Consider the following 23,836-nt stretch of genomic DNA (forward strand, 5'->3'; position numbering starts at 1 on the left):
TAATACTGATGTTTAAGAATATTCCTGCTTTACTTATCTGAAGAATTGGGATATTATTTCACAGAGGTGTTTAAGAAATAAATAGGATGATAGATGTGAAATGCCTAACACAGGGACTGCACATAGTGGGTTCATTCCAGCAAAGTCTATATGTAGCATAAGATGTAATCATACTTACAAGATTGAGAATCACTAGAGCAAGGAAAATTAATATGTACCAACAAGTTCTGCCCTGGTCAGTTTTAAAAATCACTTAGGAGTCATGAACAATTCAGAGAGGAGTATGTAGAATGGAAATTTCACTCAAATGATGGTTTGTCCTTACATTGGTTGGCAGCAGAATCAAACAGGAAGAGACTGGCAAATGATGGCAAAATATTTTTATCTTTGCAACTGCCCTTAGGATTATCATTTTCATACCTCTTTACCTACATTAATTCACCCTGACCTGTTCCTTTTGTTTGCTATGTGTGTAAATTTTTTAAAATTACATTGTTTTAATTAATGAGAGAAGTCAATTAGCTCAGGAGGCAGCCCTAGTTTGTTTAACTTGGTAAGGAAGTTGAAGTCACCCTGTAACGAAGTTGAAGTCACTCACCAAGTATGCGTCTCTGCACCTGACATTCCTTCCCAGGGCGGGACTCCTCCCTGTGAATAAGAGGAAAGGCTTGGCCAATTACCTTAGACAAAGCCGGACAGCTGCCGAGCCCAGCTGGGAGGAGTCTCCTCCAGCAGAGCTGGTACAGGCAGGGGCTTTTTGCCACCTCCTTTTATTCACACCATTTTACCCAGCAGATTACCTGAGGTGGAGATTGAGAAGGGGATGTCACTCTTTGCAGGGGACCTCCTCCACTGGGAGGGCTTTCTGGTGGGAGGAAGTGTTGCGGTTGCCAGGTTTCTGCCTGAAGCTGATGCTTTCTAACCCCAGTGCGCCACTCCTCGCCCCATACCGACCAGAACATCAGGTTCGGCCCCCCGGAGCCTTAGATGACACGACAGCGGCATCCTGGGCTGAGGATTTGGTGGAAAGAGGAGGAGTGGTCCCTCTGTCTAGACCCCTCACGGCTGACTCACAGGAAGTCTAACCGAGCTTGGCACTGGGCGCAGCAGCTCCAGGATTCCGCCCCTCCCTGCCGCGGGTCCGCCCGCCCTCTCCGACGTAGGCTTTGCAGTATCTCCCGATGGAACAATGAAGTGGTTCCAAGTTTGCTAAGACTCCCAGGGAAATTCTTTGGACTTTTGTGACAGTCTTCAAAATGTTTTGCCACCGACTTTTCCAAGAAGCTGTTTTTTAAAAACAAAACAAAACACAACACCCTTCCCTTCGTGGATTGCTTTGTGCGAAGATTACTCAGGGTGACCATGGTTCAACGCTTTAGCCTCAGGAGGCAGCTATCCAAGGTGGGTAGCTGGGGCAGCTTTGTGTGTGTGTTCAGGGGAAGCTCACTAGATTCCGCATGGGTTCCTTTTTCTCTAGAACTGTTCTGTCAAGCCTGCCTTCCTCCAGAGCTGAGGAGGGGTTGGGGGAGGAAGCGCTGCCTTTTGTTCTTTCGTCTGACAGACACAAAGGTTTCAGGCTGACTGCACCGGCAACTCCAGATTTTGTTCCCCTAAAACCAAACCTGTCATCTGTGAATTTGGTGGAAGTTATAGTTGGCTTCTGAGATACAGTTTCCAAAGGAGTGTGCGTGAAAGACAATAGTGGGTAAAAAGTGCATTTTTAATTAGCAATTAATCTAGCAGCTTGTTGACCGAGATAAGAAAAGCCTTATTGGTCTGTGGGATCAGTACTTTTTGTACAAAATTTGGTTTTAAACTGGGGAAAACTTCCAAAAAAAAATAAATAAGCAAGACCTGCATGAAAATGTTGAAGTGAGTGGTCATGTTAAGAAATTTGCATACTTAATGAAGGAGTTCTGTGAAAAGCAGTAACCGGAAGGCTCACAAATCAATTTTTTACAGAATTCTGCTTGGAAAGCAGGTTCCATTTGTGCAGCTTTGAGGGGAAAGTTCTTTTAACCTAAGAAATTCAAACTTTAAAAAAAAAAAAAAGGCAAAGCCCTCTTGGAAGAGGGGCTGCTGATTTTCTAAATCAGCTCCAGCGGAGGCCAGCCCTCTCTTGACCCAGTCGTGGAGCTCTCTTTTTAGCTGGTGCAGGAACTAGTTTGGAAAGAGGTGTGCTGAGAGTTGAGCTTTATTTCAAAAATCATTCTGTTCTTTAAAAAGCCTATTCAAAAAAGTTAGAAGTTGGTGGCTGAATTGTGTTGCAGTTCATTCCCTGCAGGGAGAAACTTAAACAAATGGTAAATCGGTAGGCATGCTTCACTCTCTTGGTTGTTAGTCAGAATTGTTAAATCCTAAAATGTGTTATTATCTAAAGAGAAGATGTTTTAGTTCTTCACAAGTGACCTCAGTGTAGAAAGTGTGCACTCGGGCAGAAATGAGCAAAGCTTTTGGTCCATCCACATGTCAGATTTTATCATTGGATTCCCAAGCCTAATGGGCTTTTTAGAAGTAGTAAAATAAATTTCCCCTTGCTTCTCTTCCCCCAAGTCTAACTATTTGTGTTGGGGGTAGTGGGCCAAGAAGCCCCCAAATTTCTTCTAAGCAATTGTAAAAGAATCATTTTTTGTTTCTCTTTGAACAACCTCTGGTTTATATATTTCCAAATATGTAGTACATTTAAAAAGCAGATATGGGGGCCCCTGGGTGGCTCAGTGGTGGAGCATCTGCCTTTGGCTCAGGTCGTGATTCCAAGGTTCTGGGATCGAGTCCTGCGTCAGGCTCCCTGGAGGGAGCCTGCTTCTCCTTCTGCCTATGTCTCTTCCTCTCTTGCTGTGTCTCTCATGAATAAATACATAAAATCTTTTATAAATAAATAAAAATAAGCAGATATGTAGATTCTCAGGTCAGTAATTTTTCTGCACAAGGGTGTCTGAAATAGTTCAGAGCCAGGTGATAATTTTCTAATTAGCAAATAGTGTAGGTGCTTTGCTACCAATATTTTTCTTCCAATTATTTTTTTGAACTTCATGCTTTTCACTTTATGCTATATGTCCTGCTGTGATTTATAGAAAAGACACTTTGGGAGAATTAGGAACAATCTTCTCTGGAACATGAAGAAATAAAAAGTACATTATATAAAACATTAAAAGAAATAACCTCTTTAACTCCTCTTTTCTGTCACTCCTCCCCTCCATTTTAATGTGGTTTCTGGGTCCTATACTGAATGGTTAGAACCAAATCTAAGGAAATTTGTTTTCTATCACATGCCCTCAATATAGCATCTGTTCAATAATGAATTGAAGAAATAATATTAATTGTTTCAATCTGTATAGGTGCTGAAATATGAAAGAGAAATGAACAGTTATGTCAGTTTTCTTTTTTTAATTTCAGTGAATGCACTGTACCTCTCTTCTGTCTTTTCAGCTTAACCCATATGTTTCTTGAGATTGAACACTGGAAGTGAAATTAGGTTTTTGTAGGTCAAAAACAATTGAATAATAGCAATTTCATATGATTACAACTTTAGTAACAAGTATTTTTGCCAATAAGAAATAATCTTCCACAAGTATAGAAATGCCTTAAGATGATCTCATATTTTAAAAGCAATTTCCTATTTTAACAAAAAAGAATATTCACATGATCATCTATAAATTCTGTTGGAAATTTTTTGAAAGGAAATATTTATAAATGTTTGCAGTGATTTTAAACCTAATATCTAATTTAAATTATTTTTATCTTAAGTTTGACAGCCATGTTTACTTAAACCGGATATTTTCTCTAGAGTATTCAAATGATTCCTCTAGGTTGGCTAATACATGTTCACATCTGAACTTATAAAAGGAGGAAGTAAATGAAGAAATAGATGAAGTAAAAAGCTTCATTTTTAAAAAGATATGTTCAATAATTCTTTTTGACTAGATTCCAGTTACCTGACTCCCAGAAAATTCCTCTTTTTTCTTTGTCACTTTAGGTTATTTTCTTTCTACATAGTTTTCTCACATGTGACTTTAAACATATTTACTAACGAAACTTTTTCTTTCTGCCCCAAGGCTCTGCATGAGCCAGTCAGAATAATCTGGAACCTGCCAATATGGATTATCATGTGATTCTCCAACAGATGTTCAAGTTAGGTGGTATCAGCTTCGTTTTGTCATTAAAGGAACAGATTTGGAGAAGTTAGGTCATTTATCCAAATCAGGAGGGTAGAGTCAGGTTCAAACTTAGTAATTCCAAACCCATTCTGTTTCCCCACACCAACTGTCTCCATGAGCTTCTGGTGTATTAGTCATTCTACTGTCATGGTCTCTGATGTTTCCCAATATGTGTATACATGGTTATAGAAAACAGTATAGTAAGACACTTGGGTAACTTCTTAGAGCAGCTCTTTTCCTCTGCGGTTGAAATTAATGTCCAATAGGGTTTAAATTTATCAGTCAAACTTGGTAAGTGTTTCTTGCAATTGAAGTTCTTTTTCTTTGGCCAGAGAAACATTGGTTTGAATAAGATAGTTGATTCAATAAAGCCATATTTAATTTAGTAGGTTGAAGTTAACTACATGCATTTTTATGAACCTTTAGAATGTACTACCTTTTTATTTATTTTATTTTTTTAAACCATTGAAATGTGCACTTTATTTATTTTTTTTAATTTTTATTTATTTATGATAGTCACACACAGAGAGAGAGGCAGAGACACACACAGGCAGAGGGAGAAGCAGGCTCCATGCACCGGGAGCCCGACATGGGATTCGATCCCCGGTCTCCAGGATCGCGCCCTGGACCAAAGGCAGGCGCCAAACCACTGCGCCACCCAGAGATCCCTGTACTACCTTTTTAAAAGAACTTATATGAAAGAGAAAAAGTTACTCTTAAGTTTCTATAATAATGTTAAAGAGCTTAAATACAATGAGTTACACATTCAGAAGGTCTTAAGTAACTTTGGCTATAACCTCCCCTCTTCCCTATCTTTTATATGGGTAATAGAAAATCAGTCTTTTCCCTTTTTTGCAGGAACTTCAATTTTTTAGGAGGTATGATAAAAGCTCAGGGGGCTTTGAGAAATGGTTTGAAGATAGATTATTCCAGTAAAATATTACACCCTTTTATTTTACTTTTGAATGGTAATGATTTTTATAAGTTCAAAAATTAAAAATGACCTATTATGGGGGCACCTGGGCGGCACAGTTGGTTAAGCGTCTCACTCTTGGTCCTTGCTCAGGTCGTGATCTTAGGATTGTGATCTCAGGGTTGTGAGATCAAGCCCCATTCCCTTGCCTCTCCTTTTGTCTACTCCTCCCTTCAAACAAATAAATCTTAAAAAAAAAAAAATTACCTGTGAAACCTTGCTTCCAGCTTTGTCTTTTCTCCTGGTTTATATCCCTACCTCCTTAGGTAACCAGTTTCTCGTTTATCTTTCTAGTGTTTGCTCATACATGTGTAAGAAAATGTGAATATATGTTTCCTGACCCTTTTAAAGTTTTTTTGTTTTGTTTTGTTTTGGTTTTTATGATAGACATAGAGAGAGAGAGAGAGAGAGAGGCAGAGACACAGGCAGAGGGAGGAGCAGGCTCCGTGGCAGGAGCCCGACACGGGACTCGATCCCGGGTCTCCAGGATCATGCCCTGGGCCAAAGGCAGGTGCCAAACCGCTGAGCCACCCAGGGATCTCCTCCTGACCCTTTTAAAATGAAATACAATGCTGTACAGTTTGTTCTAAGATAACTTGGACTTTAATTTTCCAGATGTGGAAATAAAGAGCTATCTCAGTTTGGGGTTCACGTTTATTTTTAACATTTTCATGAGAGGCTGAAGTTCTTTAGGACAGGTATAGCAACACAAAATGTACTCTCCATATCAAACAAAGATAATTAAAATAACATCAAATTAATGATACCTTGATGCTTTTTCAGTTCATATCACATTTTTTTCCTACTTGATTTGAGTGTTCTCTCTTGCTATATTAAAATTTTTAAGGGGCACCTGTGTGGCTCAGTCGGTTCAGCATCTGCCTTTGTCTTAGGTCATGATCCTAGGGGCTGGGATCCAGCCCCAAATAGGGCTCCCTGCTCAGTAGGGAGTCTGCTTCTCCCTCTCCCTCTGCCCCTTCCCCTGCTTCTCACTTGCACATGTGCTCTCTCTCTCTCTTAAAAAAATAAAATCTTAAAATACTTTGAAGAAAAACATATGAAGAAAACATAAAATATAAAATCATACAGTATACCTTGCATTGGCCTGTGAAAACATGAATGACTGAGAAATAGGACTTGTGGGCTCCCCCACACACACAGTTCACCCATTGATTTGTTGAAATCATTTAATCCACACTTATAGAGCACTTGAAAATATGATTGTCTAAAAACATTATTCTTGCCCTTCGTACGTTGATAGTGTCCTACCATTTGGTATCAGTTGTGTATCAGCAAAAGAAACTTAAGATTTAGGGAGGTATCGATCATAATTTGAGTTCATAATAAAAACTTTTTTTCAAAACTAGTTTCTTTTGGAAAAAGTTTTTTTGAGAGAGTAGGTATTTAAGAGGGGTAAGGGAGGACCAGAGGGAGTGAGAGTCTCAAGTAGACTCCACACACCTGATTTGGGGCTCAGTCTCACAACCCTGAGGTCATGACCTGAGGTAAAATCAAGAGTTGGATGTTTAACTGACTGAATCACCCAGATGCCCCTTCTTTTGAATTTCTCTCTGATTTCTTTGGGGATTATGACTTGAGATAATATATATGACTTACTTAATTTTCCTAAAAATGTATTCTTACCACTTAAAGGGGAGGAATCTTTCACTTCCATTTTAATTAGGGTCTTTTGAAAGTGTTTTGAAGGCCAAAATAGTAGATTTTATTTAGATTTTACCACAGTTTAGGGCAGCCCAGGTGGCTCAGCAGTTGAGCATCTGCCTTCAGCCCAGGGCCTGATCCTGGAGACCTGGGATCGAGTCCCACATCAGGCTCCCTGCATGGAGCCTGCTTCTCCCTCTGCCTGTGTCTCTGGCTCTCTCTCTCTCTCTCTCTCTCTCTGTGTGTGTGTGTGTGTATGTGTGTGTGTGTGTGTCATAAATAAATAAATAAATAAATAAATAAATAAATAAATAAATAAAATCTTAAAAAAAAGATTTTACCACAGTTTTAAAAAATATATTTTGAACCTTTTTAATGTTTTTTTTTTAACCTTTTTAATGTTAAGTACTATATGGGTACAGTGAAGTATTATATGTAATTTAAAACCTGAAATATACGGGCAAGGGAGTCTGTACTGGATGGATGCTTTTAAGTCATGGAAATATGCACAACATCTTTTTTTAATGCCTTTTTTTTAAAAAAAAAGATTTATTTATTCACAAGAGACACAGAGGGCAGAGACATAGGTAGAGGGAGAAGTAGGCTTCCTGTGGGGAGCCCAGTGCAGGACCCCATGATCACGACCTGAGCCAAAGGCAGATGCTCAATCACTAAGCCACCCAAGTGCCCTATGCCATTTTTATTTAATCATATCTCCATCACTTCAGATATCAACTGGTTTCTTTTTCTTCTTTTTTCTTTTCTTTTTTTTTTTTTTTTTAAGATTTTATTTATTTCAGAGAGAGGGATGTTGGTGCCCTGACATCAGCTGGTTTCATACTTGGAAATATAATGTTTGGTGTTTGTATTTAGCCAGAAATTAAGTGCTACATCTTCTTGTGAATCATTAATCCACTTTTAGGAGGCCTAAATCAACTAGTGGTATCATCAGCATGGAAGGATTGTTGTATTATAGAACCAAAATAGGAAGACTGATACTGCTCTTATGTTAATGAAACGAGGCCCTTAGTAGGATTAATTCCATGTGTTATGGATGTTCTGGGAATAGGTAAGGAATAGAGAATGGTTTTCATATTCAAATATATTGGCAATAATAAGCTAAAATAGAGGAACTAATGTAGAAATATGTGTATGGTAACTCTGAAATGTTTCCGTGATACTGATGCCAGTTGAAATTTTAAAAATTAGAGTAAATTATAGACTGTAGATCTGAGAAAGCAGATAATGCCACCAACAAAAGATAGTTAACCTCCTTGGATGTGTGTTGCTTTTTTTGTTTCTTCAGTTAATCTCATTTGGGGTTGATTTGAGTATTACTTTCCTAAGAGAGATGGGTATAGTAAATGACTCAATTAGATGATTCTTTGAAGTAGAAATATGTTTACCAAGGGATGTTAGTTTTGAAGATCAGTGAACAAATATACTTGAAAGTGCTTTCAAAACTGTAAAGTACTGTATAAATTTAAGGTGGTGATATTTTCATTACTCTGTTATTCCATAAATTTATTCCATAAATAATAAATTATTTTTTTTTAAGTAGGCTTCACACTGGATGTGGAGCCCAATGTGGGGCTTGACCTCATGACCCTGAGATCAAGACCTGAGCTGAGGCCAAGAGTTGGAAGCCTAACCGACTAAGCCACCCAGGTGCCCCCATAAGTATTTTTTTTTAAGTTTTATTTATTTTTAAAGTAATCTCGACACCCTACATGGGGCTTGAAATCATGACCCCGAGATCAAGAGTGGCATGCTCCTCCTACTGACCCAGCCAGATGTCCCTTTCCATGAGTATTTTTGAAAAGAAGTGACTGTTCTTTAAAAATATAGTTTAAAATATGCACATATACCTGCTCCCCCTTTTATATGTACAGAGACTATCTTTGGATAGGTAACAGTGATTGCTTCTGGAAAAGGACCTGGGACACTTGGGTGGAGTTGCTTTTTAAAACTATTTACTACATACGTGGTATGTATGTATGTATTTCTGAAATAATAGGTCTAGTCAAATGTTTTAAAAGTTCAAAATGTAGAAGTGAATTTCAGGCTCATTATTTTTCAGTGAAAACCATTGCTAATCGTTTACTTAAAGGTTAATGGTTGAAAAATGGTATCTTTCTAGGCTTGGTACTTTCTCTTAACTATCCAGCTATTATTCACAGCTGGAAGATAACCTTTGTGTGTAACACATAAGTTTGTAGTATGGAATCACTAACCTTTTAAGAATCCTTTAAATGAACCTGTTTAGGCTAAATTAATCATAACTATTTTGAAAGCATGTTTTAGGAATGGTGTATAAAGACAGGAACACATTTTACTTGTCATGTCTATATATAGAATATGCATGTGATACTTAATAATATGAACTATTTCTGATTTGTTCTTAATCATTTTGGTTTACATGAGAAAATGAAAAGAAAAATTTGCCCTTTTGGACACCCTGGGGTTAGTTAGAACTTAGCCTCTGCTCTACTCATAGACCTGTAACAGAACCCTATTGCAAAACATGTAGATTAAAAAGAAGGTAATGTAAATAGACTTGGCCTGTGGTAACACAGAAAATTTCCATTAAATTTCAATTTGTTCTATCAGGTGTTCTCTAAGAAGCAGATCACTTTGTCTTTACTGAAAATTTTATATCTTTTTTTTTTAGGGAATTCTGATGTGAACATCCTTTCAAAATCTAATCTGATAATTTATATTTTCTATGGGGAAATTTAACCAGGGTAATGGAGTTCTAGCCTAAATGGCTTAACTTCCATGGAGTGAACAGAGAGGGAAATCTAGAAAACTGTCTTTGATATATATAATATATATGGATCATTTAATATTATCACTTTGTATGTGGAGTTTTAGCTGCGAACTCTTTAATATACTTGCCTAATGTTTTTCCCTCTCTTTTAATTATTTGAAGATATACAATGAAATGATACAAACAAAACCTGAGTATAACTTCCCATTCTCTTTTTGGTGTAGAGTATGTTTGTGTTGAAACTTAGGAAACTCGCCACAGGGGCACCTGGGTGGCTCACTGGTTGAGCGTCTACCTTTGGCTCAGGTCGTGATTCCAGGGTCCTGGGATTGAGTCCCACATTGGGCTCTCCACAGGGAACCTGTTTTTGTCTCTGCCTCTGTGTGTGTGTGTGTGTCTCTCATGAATAAATAAATAGAATCTTTTCAGGAAAAAAAAAAAAGGAAACTAGCCACAAAGGTTCGTCTCAACAGATTCTCTTTGGACAGAATTGGAAATCTGACCCATTCTACTCAGTAGCTAGTGGTGAATGATTATTTGGGTTTTGAGTCTTATGAAATGATGTTATTATTGATCATTGTATTCAATAACACCCAACCATTACAACTGTAAGAAATTTTAGAACATATAGTATACATTCTGTATATATTCCAACTTGGAAAGAACTTGGAGCATAGTAAATGGAGATAGTAGGTTGTATGTAAAGATGAACATCTACTTCATTTCTTACTGTTCACTTCCTTTACATATACCACTCTAGCTGCACCCCTTCTTTGCTGTTTTTCAAATGTACCACAGTTCTGCTTCCGTTCCTTTGCATTTATTCTTTTTTCTACCTGTAAAGCTCTTCATCCAAATATAGGTGGTTCCTGACTTATCATGGTTTAGCTTGTGATTTTTCAGTTTTATGATAATGTGAAAGCCATAAGCATTCAATACAAATTGTACTTGGAATTTTGAATTTTGATCTTTTCCTGGGATAGCCATCCACACAGTATAACACTCTCTTGTGGTACTAGGTAGTGGCAGCAGCTGTCGCAGTCACAAGGGTAAACAACTGATAGAAGTATTTTATACCCCTACAACCATTCTGTTTTTTACTTCCAGTACAGTATCCAGTAAATTACATGAGCTCTTCAGTAGTTTATTATCAAATAGATTTTGTATTAGATGATTTTGCCCAACAATAGGCTAATGCAAGCATTCAGAGCACAGTTAAGGTAGGCTAAGCTAGGCTATGATGTTTCGTTAGGTTAGGTATATTAAATGCATTTTTGACCTACACTGTCTTCAACTTACAGTGCATTTATTGGAATGTAACTCCATCATAAGTCAAGGAAGATCTGTATCTGTATGGATTGCTCTTGTACATCTTTGAGGTCACAGCTCAGAGGTCACCTTTTCAGCAAGGTTTTGACTGTTTTCTTTATTTAAAATAGCAAACTACTTCTTACACACACACACACACACACACACACACACACACACACCCTTTCCCCAACTCTTCTTATCTTCCTCCTCAGTTTATTTTCCTTTTTCCTCCAGTGTGTTTAGTATTATCTGATACATTATATATTTTTCTTTCTTTTGTGTGCCCCCCAGTGTAAACCTTATGATAAAGATAGTTACCTCTTTTGTTCACTCATGCAGAAACATAGAATAGTATCTGGTATTTGATAAGTGCTAAATAAGTATTATTTCATGAATGAATTTAAGTACAAAGAACAATAAAAAAAAAAAGTGGCTAATCTCCTTGTCTACTTTCTTTTCATCTCTTTCCATTCTACTGCCACCATCTCTACCTTGGGTACTTTTACTCCAGCCTCCCCTCTCCTGAAGAGTAATCTCATGTCTGATAAGACTTGCCATATAGTAGACACCAAATATTTGTTGAATATCTGCTAATATTATCTTCTTCATAGATACCAAACTTTATCAGAAATGGCAATTAACTGGCAGCCTTATCCTGGTTCTTATAGGTATTTACATTTTTACTTATTTATTTTAAAGATTTTATTTATTTATTCATGAGAGACACATAGAGACGGATAGGCAGAGGGAAAAGCAGGCTTCCTATGGGGAGCCTGATGTGGGACTCCATCCTTGGACCCCCGGGATCACACCTTGAGCTGCAGGCAGACGCTCAACCACTGAGCCACCTAGGTGTCCCAGGTATTTACATTTTAAATTCATCTTTTTGATATGATGAAAAGAGCCCATAAGTAGAAACTCAGAATTCTTTGATTGTTTGACTTTAGATAAATAATTTAATTTCTCTGTGCATTAGTTCCTGAATCTTAAAATGGCATATTGTTTACTCTTATTACCTCATAGAAACAAGTAGACAATGGATATGAATATATTTGGAATGGTATTTAAAACTCTTAAATATAAGGTAATATTTCACACCACATTTTACAACTGTCAACTACTTTTAAATATTCAGGACAAAAAAAATAGGACAACTAACGTGGCTTTCAGTCCTTTTTTTCTGTTTGGGTGCATATTGAAAATAGAGGCTTCTCTCCCCATCTTCCTTTTATAAATAAAGGTCTGTGTCAAGGGATGATAATCTACCACCTTTAATAAGTGCTGTATCTTGTGTGTGAAAATTATCACAAAATAAATGTTAGAGCTGTACTGACCACTGGAAAAATTTTTGTGTCTGACTGCATTTTTCCTAGATTTTGAGATTTAGAAAGTTGTGCCCCTGTAGATTTTGTCATTTAGACTCCTACATAAACATCAGTACTTAGAAACATCCTAATGAAATTTCCTTTCTCTGTTATTCAGTGAGCAAATACATTAGATATTTAGATAATAAAGAGACTGTTAGGTATATGACACTTTTCAGACTCTAGCTAACCTGAAAAACAGGAGGATTCATGTTTCATTCATCCCAGGAGACTAGTAACACAATATTTGAGTTGTCACTAGGTTTGACAAACCTAACTCAGTCCTTTTTTTAACGGTAGAAATGTATTTGTGCCTGACTTTGTTAAGTTGTGAAGATAGTGGCTTTAAGAACCACCTTGCCTATTTCTCAGGTTAAGGGAAAGAACAAAAAGGCTAGTATAAAATAGTTTATTTTAAGGGACAGCCTACATGGAATTCCCATTCTGATTGTTAAATTCACAGATTTTGAAAATTTTTTCTTTTACCTTTAAAAGTTATTAACTATAATGCTTTAGCTGATAAATGGGAGGGTTTTTTCCTAGCTTCCAAATAGTAAGAAATAACATATCACAACTCATATGATAATCAAATGGTACTCAACAACCACCAGAAAAGTATAGAAAAGATGATGACACACATACCCAAGAGACGCTCCTCTCTTTTTTCCAACTCCTTCTATACCAAAAAAAATAGTTCCCCCTAGGGGTCAAAGGAGGACTAAGCAATGAGAGATTATTACGTCTATCAGTACCACTCTAATTCTACAGCTTTGAAGACTTCAAAACATAGGTGTTACTCATTTCCTTAGTATCAGTCCCTCGCGTGTGCTTTGCCAAGATCTCCTGTGTCCCCTTTGTTACTAAATCGATGATCAATTGTTACCTTGATTTTCAGCAACATTTGGTACTTGTAGGGTGTATCCTCAATGAAATACTTTCTTCATGTGGCTTTCAGGATACCACACTCAGGGTTTTCCCCCACCTCACTGGTCTTTCAGTCTCAGTCTCCTTTCTTGATTTTAATTAATACTGCAATGCAGGTTCAGTCCAATATACTGCTTTCTTAGTGATTTTATTTAGTCTTATGATGTTAAATACCATCTGTATGTTGACAATTCTCAAATGTACATTTATCGTCCTGATCTTTTCCTTGAACTCTAGACCTGTATATTCAGATGCCTACTTGACATCTCCATTAGGATGTCTAGTAGATATTTCAAAATGTGTCCAAAAGCTTCTGGTATCCTCCCTGCTCCCTGGTTTCTTGGTCTTCTCCTTTTCATTTATTTGCATCTCCATGCTTCATGCTAAAATCTTTGATTCAATACCTCATTCTCATTCCTAATATACCAGCAGATCCTCCTGCTTCCATTTTTAAAATATTTAAATATGTCTATTTCTGGTTTTTCCAATCCTCCTCTTTCATCTATATTATTGTATTAACCTTCTAACTAGTCCTCCAGCATCTATGCTTGCCCCATTAGAGTTTATCTTCACCCAAGAGACAGAGTGATACTAATAAAACTTAAGCCAGATGATGTCATTTCTATGATCAAAACCCTCCAGTGTCTTGCTTTCTCATTCACCCTGTGTCGCCTACAGAGTCTATCTGTTAATTCTGACGTCATATTCTATTCTCCCCTTTGCTCATTTCCACTATACTGGCCCCCTTGCCGTCCCTGGAACATACCAAGCATACTCCTCCCTCAGAACGTTTGCAATGTACTTTACCCTCTGCCTGGGATGTTCTTCCTCCAGTTAGCTACATCACTCATTTGCTCATTGCTTTCACATCTTTCCTTAAATGTCATCTTTTCCAATCATCTCAGCAAGACTTTCCCTGAGCACTGTAAAACTACCATATCCCCTTGCTTTATTTTTTTGTGTCTAGCATTTATTACTTTCTAATATGCTATATCATTTACTAATTTTGTCTTTTTCTCTCTGGTGTAAATACCAAATTCCTTTAGTTTAAATTCCGATTGGGAAGATAAAGCTTGAAAGAAGACAAACTAATCTATTTAATTGTGTCCAAATGTGGCCTATATACTAGTGCTCTGAGAGCTTACCAAGGGAAAGGTAAGCTAGGAGAGCTTGAAGGAGATGGGCTTTCAAAAACAGATGGGCAGAGAACCAGTGAGAGGAGAGGGAACAATGAATCATTCCAAACATTATTGTATGTTTTCTTCTCTGCAGAATCCCTCAAACCTGGAAGTGTCTCCTACAATCTGCTTATTTATTGAAGGAATGAATGTAATAATGAGAGCATAGTGCCCTACATAATTAGTGAAAACTGCTTGGCCAACAGATTTAGCAAAGAAAATGTATGAAGATGTTTTGTGAAGCCAAGTGCGGAGGGTTTAGATGCCAGAATAAGGATTTCAGACTGGTTTTGTTAAGTATTAATAATCTAGCCCACGTTCTTAAGTAGATGGAAACCTATGATGTAAATAGTGTGCTAAGAAACTTTGTCGTTGGTAGGCCTGAGTGGCTCAGTGGTTGAGCTTCTGCCTTTGGCTCAGGGCGTGATCCTGGAATTTGAGTCCGGCATTGGGCTCCCTGCAGGGAACCTGCTTCTCCCTCTGCCTCTGTCTCTGCCTCTCTCTGTGTGTCTCTCATGAATAAATAAACAAAATCTTAAAAAAAAAAAAAACTTTCCCTCAAATCAGTCCTTTAATTTTTTTTTTTGTCTAAGGTAATAGCTCCTTACAATAGAACTTTCAGTGAGAATGGAATTATATCTGTGCCATCCAGTATAATAGTCACTAGCCACATGTGTCTGTTAAGCACTTGAAAAACTGCATTTTGTACAACTGAGGAACTGAAGTTTTAATTTAATATTTGATTTTAAATTGCCATAGTTAGTGGTTACCATATGGAACAGTGCAAGAGAATACTAGATAGTTTGGAGAGTGAACAGACTAGGATTGAGAGAATAAGTAGTAGGCTTTTAGAGTAATCCAGTCATGAATGATGAAATTTAAAAAGAGCGAATATCCATTTTTTAGAATAAAGATCAACAGAAAAAAATTACTGAAACTGAGATGAAAGAAGGAAGACCCAGATTTTAAGCCAAGACTCTGGGTAATGAGGATTTTAATTGTTAAGAAAATAGGAGATTTGGGGCAAGCTGATGGGTGGTTTGTTGGTTTGAGTGCAAGTTTGAGTGTGTATATTATATCTTTGGTGAAGATTACATGGCTAAATGAAGAGATTTTGCATTTGGAAATAGAGAATTTAGGGTTAGATAATGATCATGAAGTTAGTTTAGAAGTAACACTTAAAGTCATGAGTGGAAGGGTTTTGAGTGGATAATAAAGGAGTGAAGGTAGTGATGAGTGGCAAATGCCAAAGAGAAATTAAAGTGAAGACTAACTGAACTTATTCATACAACTATAGATTTAGTAGAGGAAGACATCCTAGAGATTGTCATCTAATCCATTAATTTTACAAATGAGGAAAGTGATGCTCAGTGTTACAAATGAAATACTTAAATATACAAAGTTGTAAATGTCAAGTTGATGGCTTGAGCCTAAGTTCTCGACTGACCCTTTCAGTTTACTGTTTTTTCCATTATGTTGGCAAAACAAAATCTTACTGAGAAATTTCAGTAGAATGTGATGGAAGCTAGATAACAGCAGTAACAAAGTTGTAGAATATGGAATGGAGAAATGAAATTAGTAAGTGCGGGCAGCTTCTTTGAGAAACATGGCAGTGAGAAAGGGATTGAAATGATACAATCAATGGTCTCAGACATCAGTCCAGCAGTGGACTCAGACCAGAGTTTTTTATTGTTGTTCCAGAAATATCATCGAACAATTATTCTGGCATGACAGGCAAGGGATAAAAGTGCCAAAGTGGTATTACCTTCGTCTTATTGCTGCTTAGAGAGATGAAGTAATTGATTTATAGGATGTATCATCATTGGTGCCAGAAATAGTCCTTAGACCTACTGAAACTATTAAGTGACCAAACCCCTTTTCCCAAAAGGAGTCCTACCTTACCACACATTGTTCTGTTTTGGTTTCAGATGTAGATTGTTGTTATGATTGGCATTTTACTTGGAAAGGTAGGACTTCATATTTCCTATTCTTCAGGCCATTTGATCTGCTAAGATCTAAAAGGAATTCAGAGAGGCAAATCTTCATCATGAAGACTTTGAGTATGTTCTTTTTGTAACTTAATTACATAACCACTACTGTGTGAGGATATTTCCCATGATATTAAAGAACCAACTACTATGCAAAGTTAAATGTGCCATAATATGTTAATTATATCTGAAAGCTGGGGTGGTTTAAAGGAGAGAGGTTTCCCTGATTCCCCCTTACCACCAAAAATGTACCACAAATGATACCTTTTTACATCTTTAAAATAGAATACCATATTAGAAAGAGAATTTTTAGTAAAATGATGAGTATATGTGATGAGAATGCAACCTAGAGAAAGAATTTAAGATTGATAAGGACTGACCCTAGGGGTGCCTGGGTGGCTCAGTTGGTTCAGTGTCCAACTTTTTAATTTCACCTCAGGTCATGATCTCAGGGTCTTGAGATTGACCCCTGAGTTGAGTTCTAAGTTGAGCATGGAGCCTGCTTGAGCTTCACTCTCTCCTCTCCCTCCACCTGTGTGTGCACTCTCCGTCCCTCTCTGTCTCTCTTTAAAAAAAAAAAAAAATATATATATATATATATATATATATAGTTAAGGACCTTATGATTGTTTTACATTATGGTTGTTACTCAGAAAAAATTATGTCAAGAGACTTCCTTGACTTTAGCCCTGTCTGGGAAATGAAGTTAAAATATGAGACATTTTTAAATTTTGCAATGTTGTCTTAGAAGTAAAATCTGACAAGGGTTTAAAGCTGGAAATTACATCTTGGTTTTTAATTTCTACTACCAATAAGCACATGATCAACCACTTAGTTGATTTACTGCTGCTAGGTAGTCTCTGTATATTACGGTGGAAGATGTGCTTCTACCGCAAGTCATTGAATTCTGAATAAGTTGCCAAATCAAAAAGCAGTTGTTTGATGCTAGAGTCTCAAAAGAAAAAAAACACCCACAAACAACAGAACAAAACCTTGTTAGGATGGAGTTAAGCTGTTTTAATAATTGTTTAAAAGGGACCTTATTAATATTGAGAAAATATTATACTTCTAGCAATTATGCTGTACTGCAAAGAGATCCGATATTACAAAATTCTACCTGGTCTGAAGGCCAGAAAGGGAAAAGTATCTTTAGCCTTACAGAGGCACAAGCACAAATGCATAGTGATTGAGTTACGATTAGGGTATTACTTTCCAATTTCATGTTCTTTTGGCCTTAATAGTAAAGGAAAACTTAGATCTGTGTTTAAATTTTGAATTGGTTGGTTTTTATTCCAGACCATTGTCTGTTAATGCACTCTGTCTAGTAAACAGACTATTTACCTGAGAATATTCAGAAACTTAAATGCTGTGGTTTCCTTTTAGAACATTTCGGCTTAGAAGAATGTCTTGTTTACTTTTGCTTGCTAAGCATGTGTGACTGGCAGAAGGCCTGTAGCCCTGCTGCCCACATGGTCCGGACAAAATAACTAGTAGTCTGTTAGAGAAGAACAAAAGAGAAACAAGGAAAATAATTTTCCTTTGGCCAGAAGATAATCACTGGAGCCTTGATCGCTAGAGTTGAGGCGACAACTCTAAAGTAGAGGGAAATCAATGGAAAATAGTGTGCGCTGGTAGGAAGGAGGCATTTGGGTTGGGGGTTGGATTGTGTAGCATGCAAAATAAAGGTTCCTATTGATCAGTGGTATTTCAGCCTCATGTTCCCAATTGGAATTTAAGTGAGAAGCATTCTGGCATTTTCTTGTTTAGTGTTTCAGAGGAATTTGTCTTTTTTCAACTTAGTGTACTTTTGTTCTTTATTTAAAAACAGGCAAATCTCTTGACTCTTACGAGGATAATTAAACAATATAATCTAAAAAAAATAAAGCACAAAAAATGAGATATAATTGGGCTGTCATACTGTGCTTTTCCTTCTAACCTGTCTACTTTTAGAAAAGTCAAGAAGTCTTGTTCTAGAATAAGATAAACCCAAGGAGCCTCTCTCTTGAGGGAGAAGGCAGGTGTGTGGTGTTTCTCTGAGTCATATCTGGGGTGGGGGGGAAGCTAAATAAATAGCTGTGCACTGAAGTCTATGAGTCTGTTAATCTACTTTTCAGTCACTTAAATACTACTTTGCCTGTACTGAAACCAAACTGGAATGTTGGAAAAAACCTTGAGATGGTACCTCTCAGTGGTTTCCCCATAAAAAACCCCATCCCTTTGCTTACTTTAGTATTCTTAGAATAGACATGGATTTTTAAATCAGATTATTCCCCTAGGAAGGTTACTGTAAATTGTTATAGTATACTGGTATTTTTTGTACATTTTTTTCATCCATGATGGGAAGATCATTTGAGTAACAGTAGCTGTGATTTATTGGGTGCCTCTTCTGTTGCAGATATTATATTTAGCACTTTATGAACAAGACCTCATTTAATTCTCTCAACAGTTGTGATAATTAAAAATCAGATTGAGACTTGCTCATAGCATACTTAGAGAAGATTATATCAGTCTTTGAATAGTGATTAAATAGTGTCTCATCTGTTTTCTTGTTTAACTTTATTCCTATATTTCAACTCCATAGCATAACATAGTTCCTGGCACATGGTAGGCACTTAAGAAATGTTTGCTGACTATGTATCTGACTCCATTGAATACATAGTTTACCTCCCTTTCTAATAAAGAATGCTTTTCTACAGCATCTTGCACTTTGTTTTTTTTTTATTTTATTTTATTTTTTTTATTTATGATAGTCACAGAGAGAGAGAGGCAGAGACACAGGCAGAGGGAGAAGCAGGCTCCATGCACCGGGAGCCCAATGTGGGATTCGATCCCGGGTCTCCAGGATCGCGCCCTGGGCCAAAGGCAGGCGCCAAACCGCTGCGCCACCCAGGGATCCCGCATCTTGCACTTTGGAAAGATTAGCTGGCTTTTCTCCTTTTTCTCTGGCGCTGGCTTCTTGCTTCTTTTGGGGTACCCCTTTTCTTCTGCTTATCCTTTAAATGTTGATGTTCCTCCAGGCTCTGTTTTAAGCCCTCTTTTATTCTCTCTCTATACTTTCCATGATGAATGTATTTCACTGACATTATTTGTTATTCACATTTGAAAGACGCCTAAATCAGTATCTCTAGCTAAGATTTTTCTTCTAAACTGAAAGTAGAGTAGTTCCATTTATGTATTCATTCATTCATTCATTCATTCGAGACAAAGAGAGAGGCAGAGACACAGGCAGAGGGAGAAGCAGGCTCCATGCAGGGAGCTCAATGTGGGACTCAATCCGGGGACTCCAGGATCTCACCCTGAGCCCTATTCATGTATTTATTTGTTAATTCATTTGGCAAACATGTATCAACTGTATACCATCTATACAAAGTATAGCAGTGAAAAAGGTAAAACGCGTTTCATTTCTCATGGAGTTTATGTTGCAGGGAATAAACAAGATTACAGATTCTAGTACAAAGACAGTAAATCAAGGTAATGTGATAGATTGTGGTTAGGGAAAACTCTCTGAAGAGTTGATACTTGAAATCTGAAGACAAGGAGCAAGACTTGTGTTTTGAAGGAGGAAAGGGGAATGAAGAAAAGTGAGCAATTCTCTGATGAAAAAAGAAATTCCCTAGAAGCAGAGAAACTGGTCACTGTAGGTAGGGCTAGGTGAGAGTAATTAATAAAATATGTAAAAGGGTGCATATCATGGAGGGATTTTTTGGCTGTGGTAAGTCTGTTTTTGTTCTAAAATTCATAGGAAACACATTAGGGATTAAAATAGAGATTAACAAAAAAATAGAGATTAACATGATCTGATTTATATATTTTTAAAAGATTTTATTTATTTATTTGAGAAAGAGGGAGACAGATAATAGCAACAGAGAGCACAAGTGAGGAGGGTTAGGAGAATCAGGCTCCCCACGGAGCAAGGAACCTAATGTGGGGCTCCATCCCAGGACCTTAGGATCATGACCTGAGCTGAAGGCAGATGCCTAACTGACTGAGCCACCAGGTACCCTGATTAATATTTTTAAAAGACCACTCTGCCCACCATGTGAAGACTAGAAAATAAAATGGATACATAGAGACTGTGGAGGAAGATAATGATGCTTTGTAGTAGGGTAGTTAAATGTGGTAATGAAGAGAGGTGGACAGATTTTTTTGTTATATTTTGAAGGTGGACCTGACAGGATTTGGTAATGGATTGAGTGTGGGAAATGAGAAAAAGAGTCATTTGCCTACTTGACATCTTTTTTGGGTTGTATCAGAGGCACCCAGTATTTAACATGGTCAAAAATGAACTCATTTTCCCTTCTCCTTTCTTTTCCCAAACCTACTTCCTTTCCAGTGTTTGTTTGTTTGTTTGTTTCTTTTTTTAAGATTTTATTTATTTATTTGAGAGAGAGTGAGCGAGCACATGAGTGGGGTGGGGGGCGGGTGAGAGGGAGAAGGAAAGCAGACTCCCTTCTGAGCAGTGAGCCTGACTCAGGGCTCGATCCCAGGACCCTGGGATCATGACCTGAGCCAAAGGCAGCCTCTTAACTGACTGAGCCACTCATGTGCCCCTTTTACAATGTTTCTTATTAAATATCATTCCCTGTGAAACTATTTGCTTAAGACCAGAAGCCTAGGCATTATCTTCCATTTCTAATTATTTTTCCCTGCATACCTCCTTCACCCCAACCAATGAAGGCCTTGATTCTTGTATTTGAATGAATGTACATGTCTCCATCCACAGTGTCACACCTAGATTTCCATATCAGTCTTCTAACTGGTTTCCTTGCTTCTTATGTTACTGCCCCTATCTACTCCATTCTAGATGCTGCAGACAGATTTAATGAAGTCATTTCTCTCCTGAAAATTCTTCATTGACAAGACCAAAACTCTCCTAACATAATCTGTAGAGATTCTTTACAACATGACCTCTGCTTTCCTCATTAACCTCATCTTTCACCCTTCCCACCCTGGCTATATAGGAGCCACACTAAATTACCATTTGTCCCTCAGTGAGTCCTACTCTAGTTGCCATTGCACATGTCTCTTTCCTGACCCTCTTGTTGCCCACTCCCCATTTTTCATCCCCAACTAACAAGCAACATAAGAAAACTCTTGAATGTCCTTTGGGTATCAACTTAGGTGTCATATCTTCAGAGAGACTTTCCGATCCACCAGCTCTGAGTTAGTTGTCCCTGTTTTATGTTCTGTTAGCACTCTCTACTACATTCCACCAGGGTACTATCTCAATATTTTGAATTGCCGTTGTTTTCCACTAGACTAAGCTCTATAAAGGTAGGGACACATCTTTCATGTTCATGATTATATTTTCAGCCTCTAGATTCTTTTTTTAAAATTTTTATTTAAAATCCAGTTAGTTGAGATACAGTGTAATGTTAGTTTCAAGTGTACAATTTAGTGGTTCAACAGGTAGGTACATATGTCACCCGATGCTCATCACAAGGGCACTCCTTAATCCCCATCACAGATTTCACCCATTCCCCCACCCACCTCCCCTCTCATAACCATTAGTTCTCTATAGTTAAGAGTCTGTTTCTTGGTTTGCCTCCTTCTCCCCCACCTTTGCTCATTGGTTTTGTTTCTTAATTCCACATATGAGTGAAATCATATGGTATTTGTCTTTCTCTGACTTACTTTACTTACTTACAACTTCTAGATTCTTAATATACATTTGTTGAGGGTGATCTGCAGTGAGAAAGATAGTGTATTAATAGAATACTCACGGAATTTTTAGTGTGAAGATTTATTCAGCCTACTGACAGTTTTAGAGAAAGAATATTCAATATGTAATTCATAATAACGTGGTACCTCTGTCCAAGTAGTAAACTGATTGGTGCCCTAAATAATGTTATTCTTGGAAATAGCTCATAAATTTTTTGACATGACCCAGTAGTCCTTATGTAATCTAAAAAAGCTGAGAAATTTTTCTTCTCCAGATCAAGAATCAATTATGCTCTTCCAAGGATCCCTGGTTCCTTTTGGTGAGAAATAGTACCATTTTGAACACTGAGTATGCCCATTGCTTCTGTGTTATGCCAGTATGACAATTGAAAATGGTACAATATTTCTTTGTAGTTGTTTTTGTCTGTAAGGTAAAAATATGTTTTAAAGTCACTTGAAATAATTCTCTGTGTTGTTAATTTACCAATTTGACATGAGCTTGTTTCATTTCACTTTTTACATTTTGGGAAGTTTTTTTCCATTTTGGTTTAATTTGATTTTATACTTATTTAAGCATACAAATGGTTCCAAAGTCAAATCTGCAAAACAGAGAAATCTAGTTTCTTTCTTTGTCCATTACACCTATTTTTTTCCCCCTGAACAAGTAAGTTTTAGGGGAGATGGGGAAGCTTTGCTTTCCATTTTTATTTGTTATTTTTTAAAGATCTTATTTATTCATTTTGAGAGAGTGTGTGTGCATGAGTAGGGGGAGGGGCAGAGGGAGATAGAGAGAGAATCCTAAGCTGACTCCACAATGAGGGCAGAGCCCATGAACCATGAGATCACGACCTGAGTGAAATCAAGAGTCAGATACTAAACCGACTGAGCCACTCAGGCATACCTTTGCTTGTTTGCTTGCTTGCTTTATTATTTTAAGATTATTGATTTATTTATGAGAGACACACAGAGAGAGGCAGAGACACAGGCAGAGGGAGAAGCAGGCTCCCTGCTCAGAGCCTGATGCAGGGACTCAATCCCAGGATCCTGTAATCATAACCTGAGCCAAAGATAGATGCTCAACCACTGAACAACCCAGGTGCCCCTGCTTTCCATTTTTAAAAAGGATAAACAAAGGTGTAAATATATTTTCTTCCATACTCAAACATACACTCATATACATATACGTTTCTTTTCTTTTCTTATTTTTTTTAAGATTTTATTTATTTGAATGAGTAGGGGGAGGGGCAGAGGGAGAGAATCCCAGGCAGTTGCTACAGAGCCTCAGGCCAGGCTCAATCCCACCACCCAAGACCAGACCAAAGCTGAAACCAAGAGTTGGATGCTCAACCAACCAAGCCACCCATGTGCCCCTATATGCATGTTTCTTAGAAAAATGTCAGTGTACTATTCTGATACACTGGTTTGTTTTTTTAAAAAAAACAAACTTGATCTCACTATAACAAGATACAGAGATAATCCTTATTCCTTTTGTAAAGCTGCATGGTAGTCTCTTACAGGATTAAACTATAGTTTATTCATCTAGCTTTGTCTTTTGGGACATTTGAGTTATTTCTGGGCTTTTGCAATTGAAGTACTGCAGTGAATAGGCTTGTTTATATATCTTTTCATATTCTTTACTAATGTGTCTTTGAGTTTAGTTACTAAAAGTGAGAATAACTTTGCCAGATTCTGTATTTCCTACCAAAGAGATTGCGCTATTTTGCATTGCCACCGATATCTGAGAGCACTCATTCCTTATTATCTTACCAACTTAGTCGGTTGTGACTTTCTAATTTGTATTAACCTGATAGGTGAAAAATGGTTTCTTGGTGTAATTTTCACTTATTT

General features: G+C 37.3%; 1 protein-coding gene across 6 annotated transcripts in view; it reads left to right on the top strand.

Annotated features, from left to right (window-relative positions):
* TMCC1 (transmembrane and coiled-coil domain family 1) overlaps positions 1–23,836 on the top strand; it is a 247,575-nt gene that overhangs the window by 129,151 nt on the left and 94,588 nt on the right. The window contains exon 1 of one of the 6 annotated variants that reach the window (XM_026016990.2): positions 684–1,401. The exons of the other annotated variants lie outside the window; for them this stretch is intronic. Within the exon in view, the coding sequence (XP_025872775.1) occupies positions 1,363–1,401 (39 nt within the window). The 5' untranslated portion in view covers positions 684–1,362. Of the gene's footprint in view, positions 1–683; positions 1,402–23,836 lie in introns of those variants that run through there. 6 annotated transcript variants of the gene reach the window in all.

This window comes from Vulpes vulpes, chromosome 9 (genome assembly GCF_048418805.1).
Source record: "Vulpes vulpes isolate BD-2025 chromosome 9, VulVul3, whole genome shotgun sequence".
Lineage (NCBI taxonomy): Eukaryota > Metazoa > Chordata > Mammalia > Carnivora > Canidae > Vulpes > Vulpes vulpes.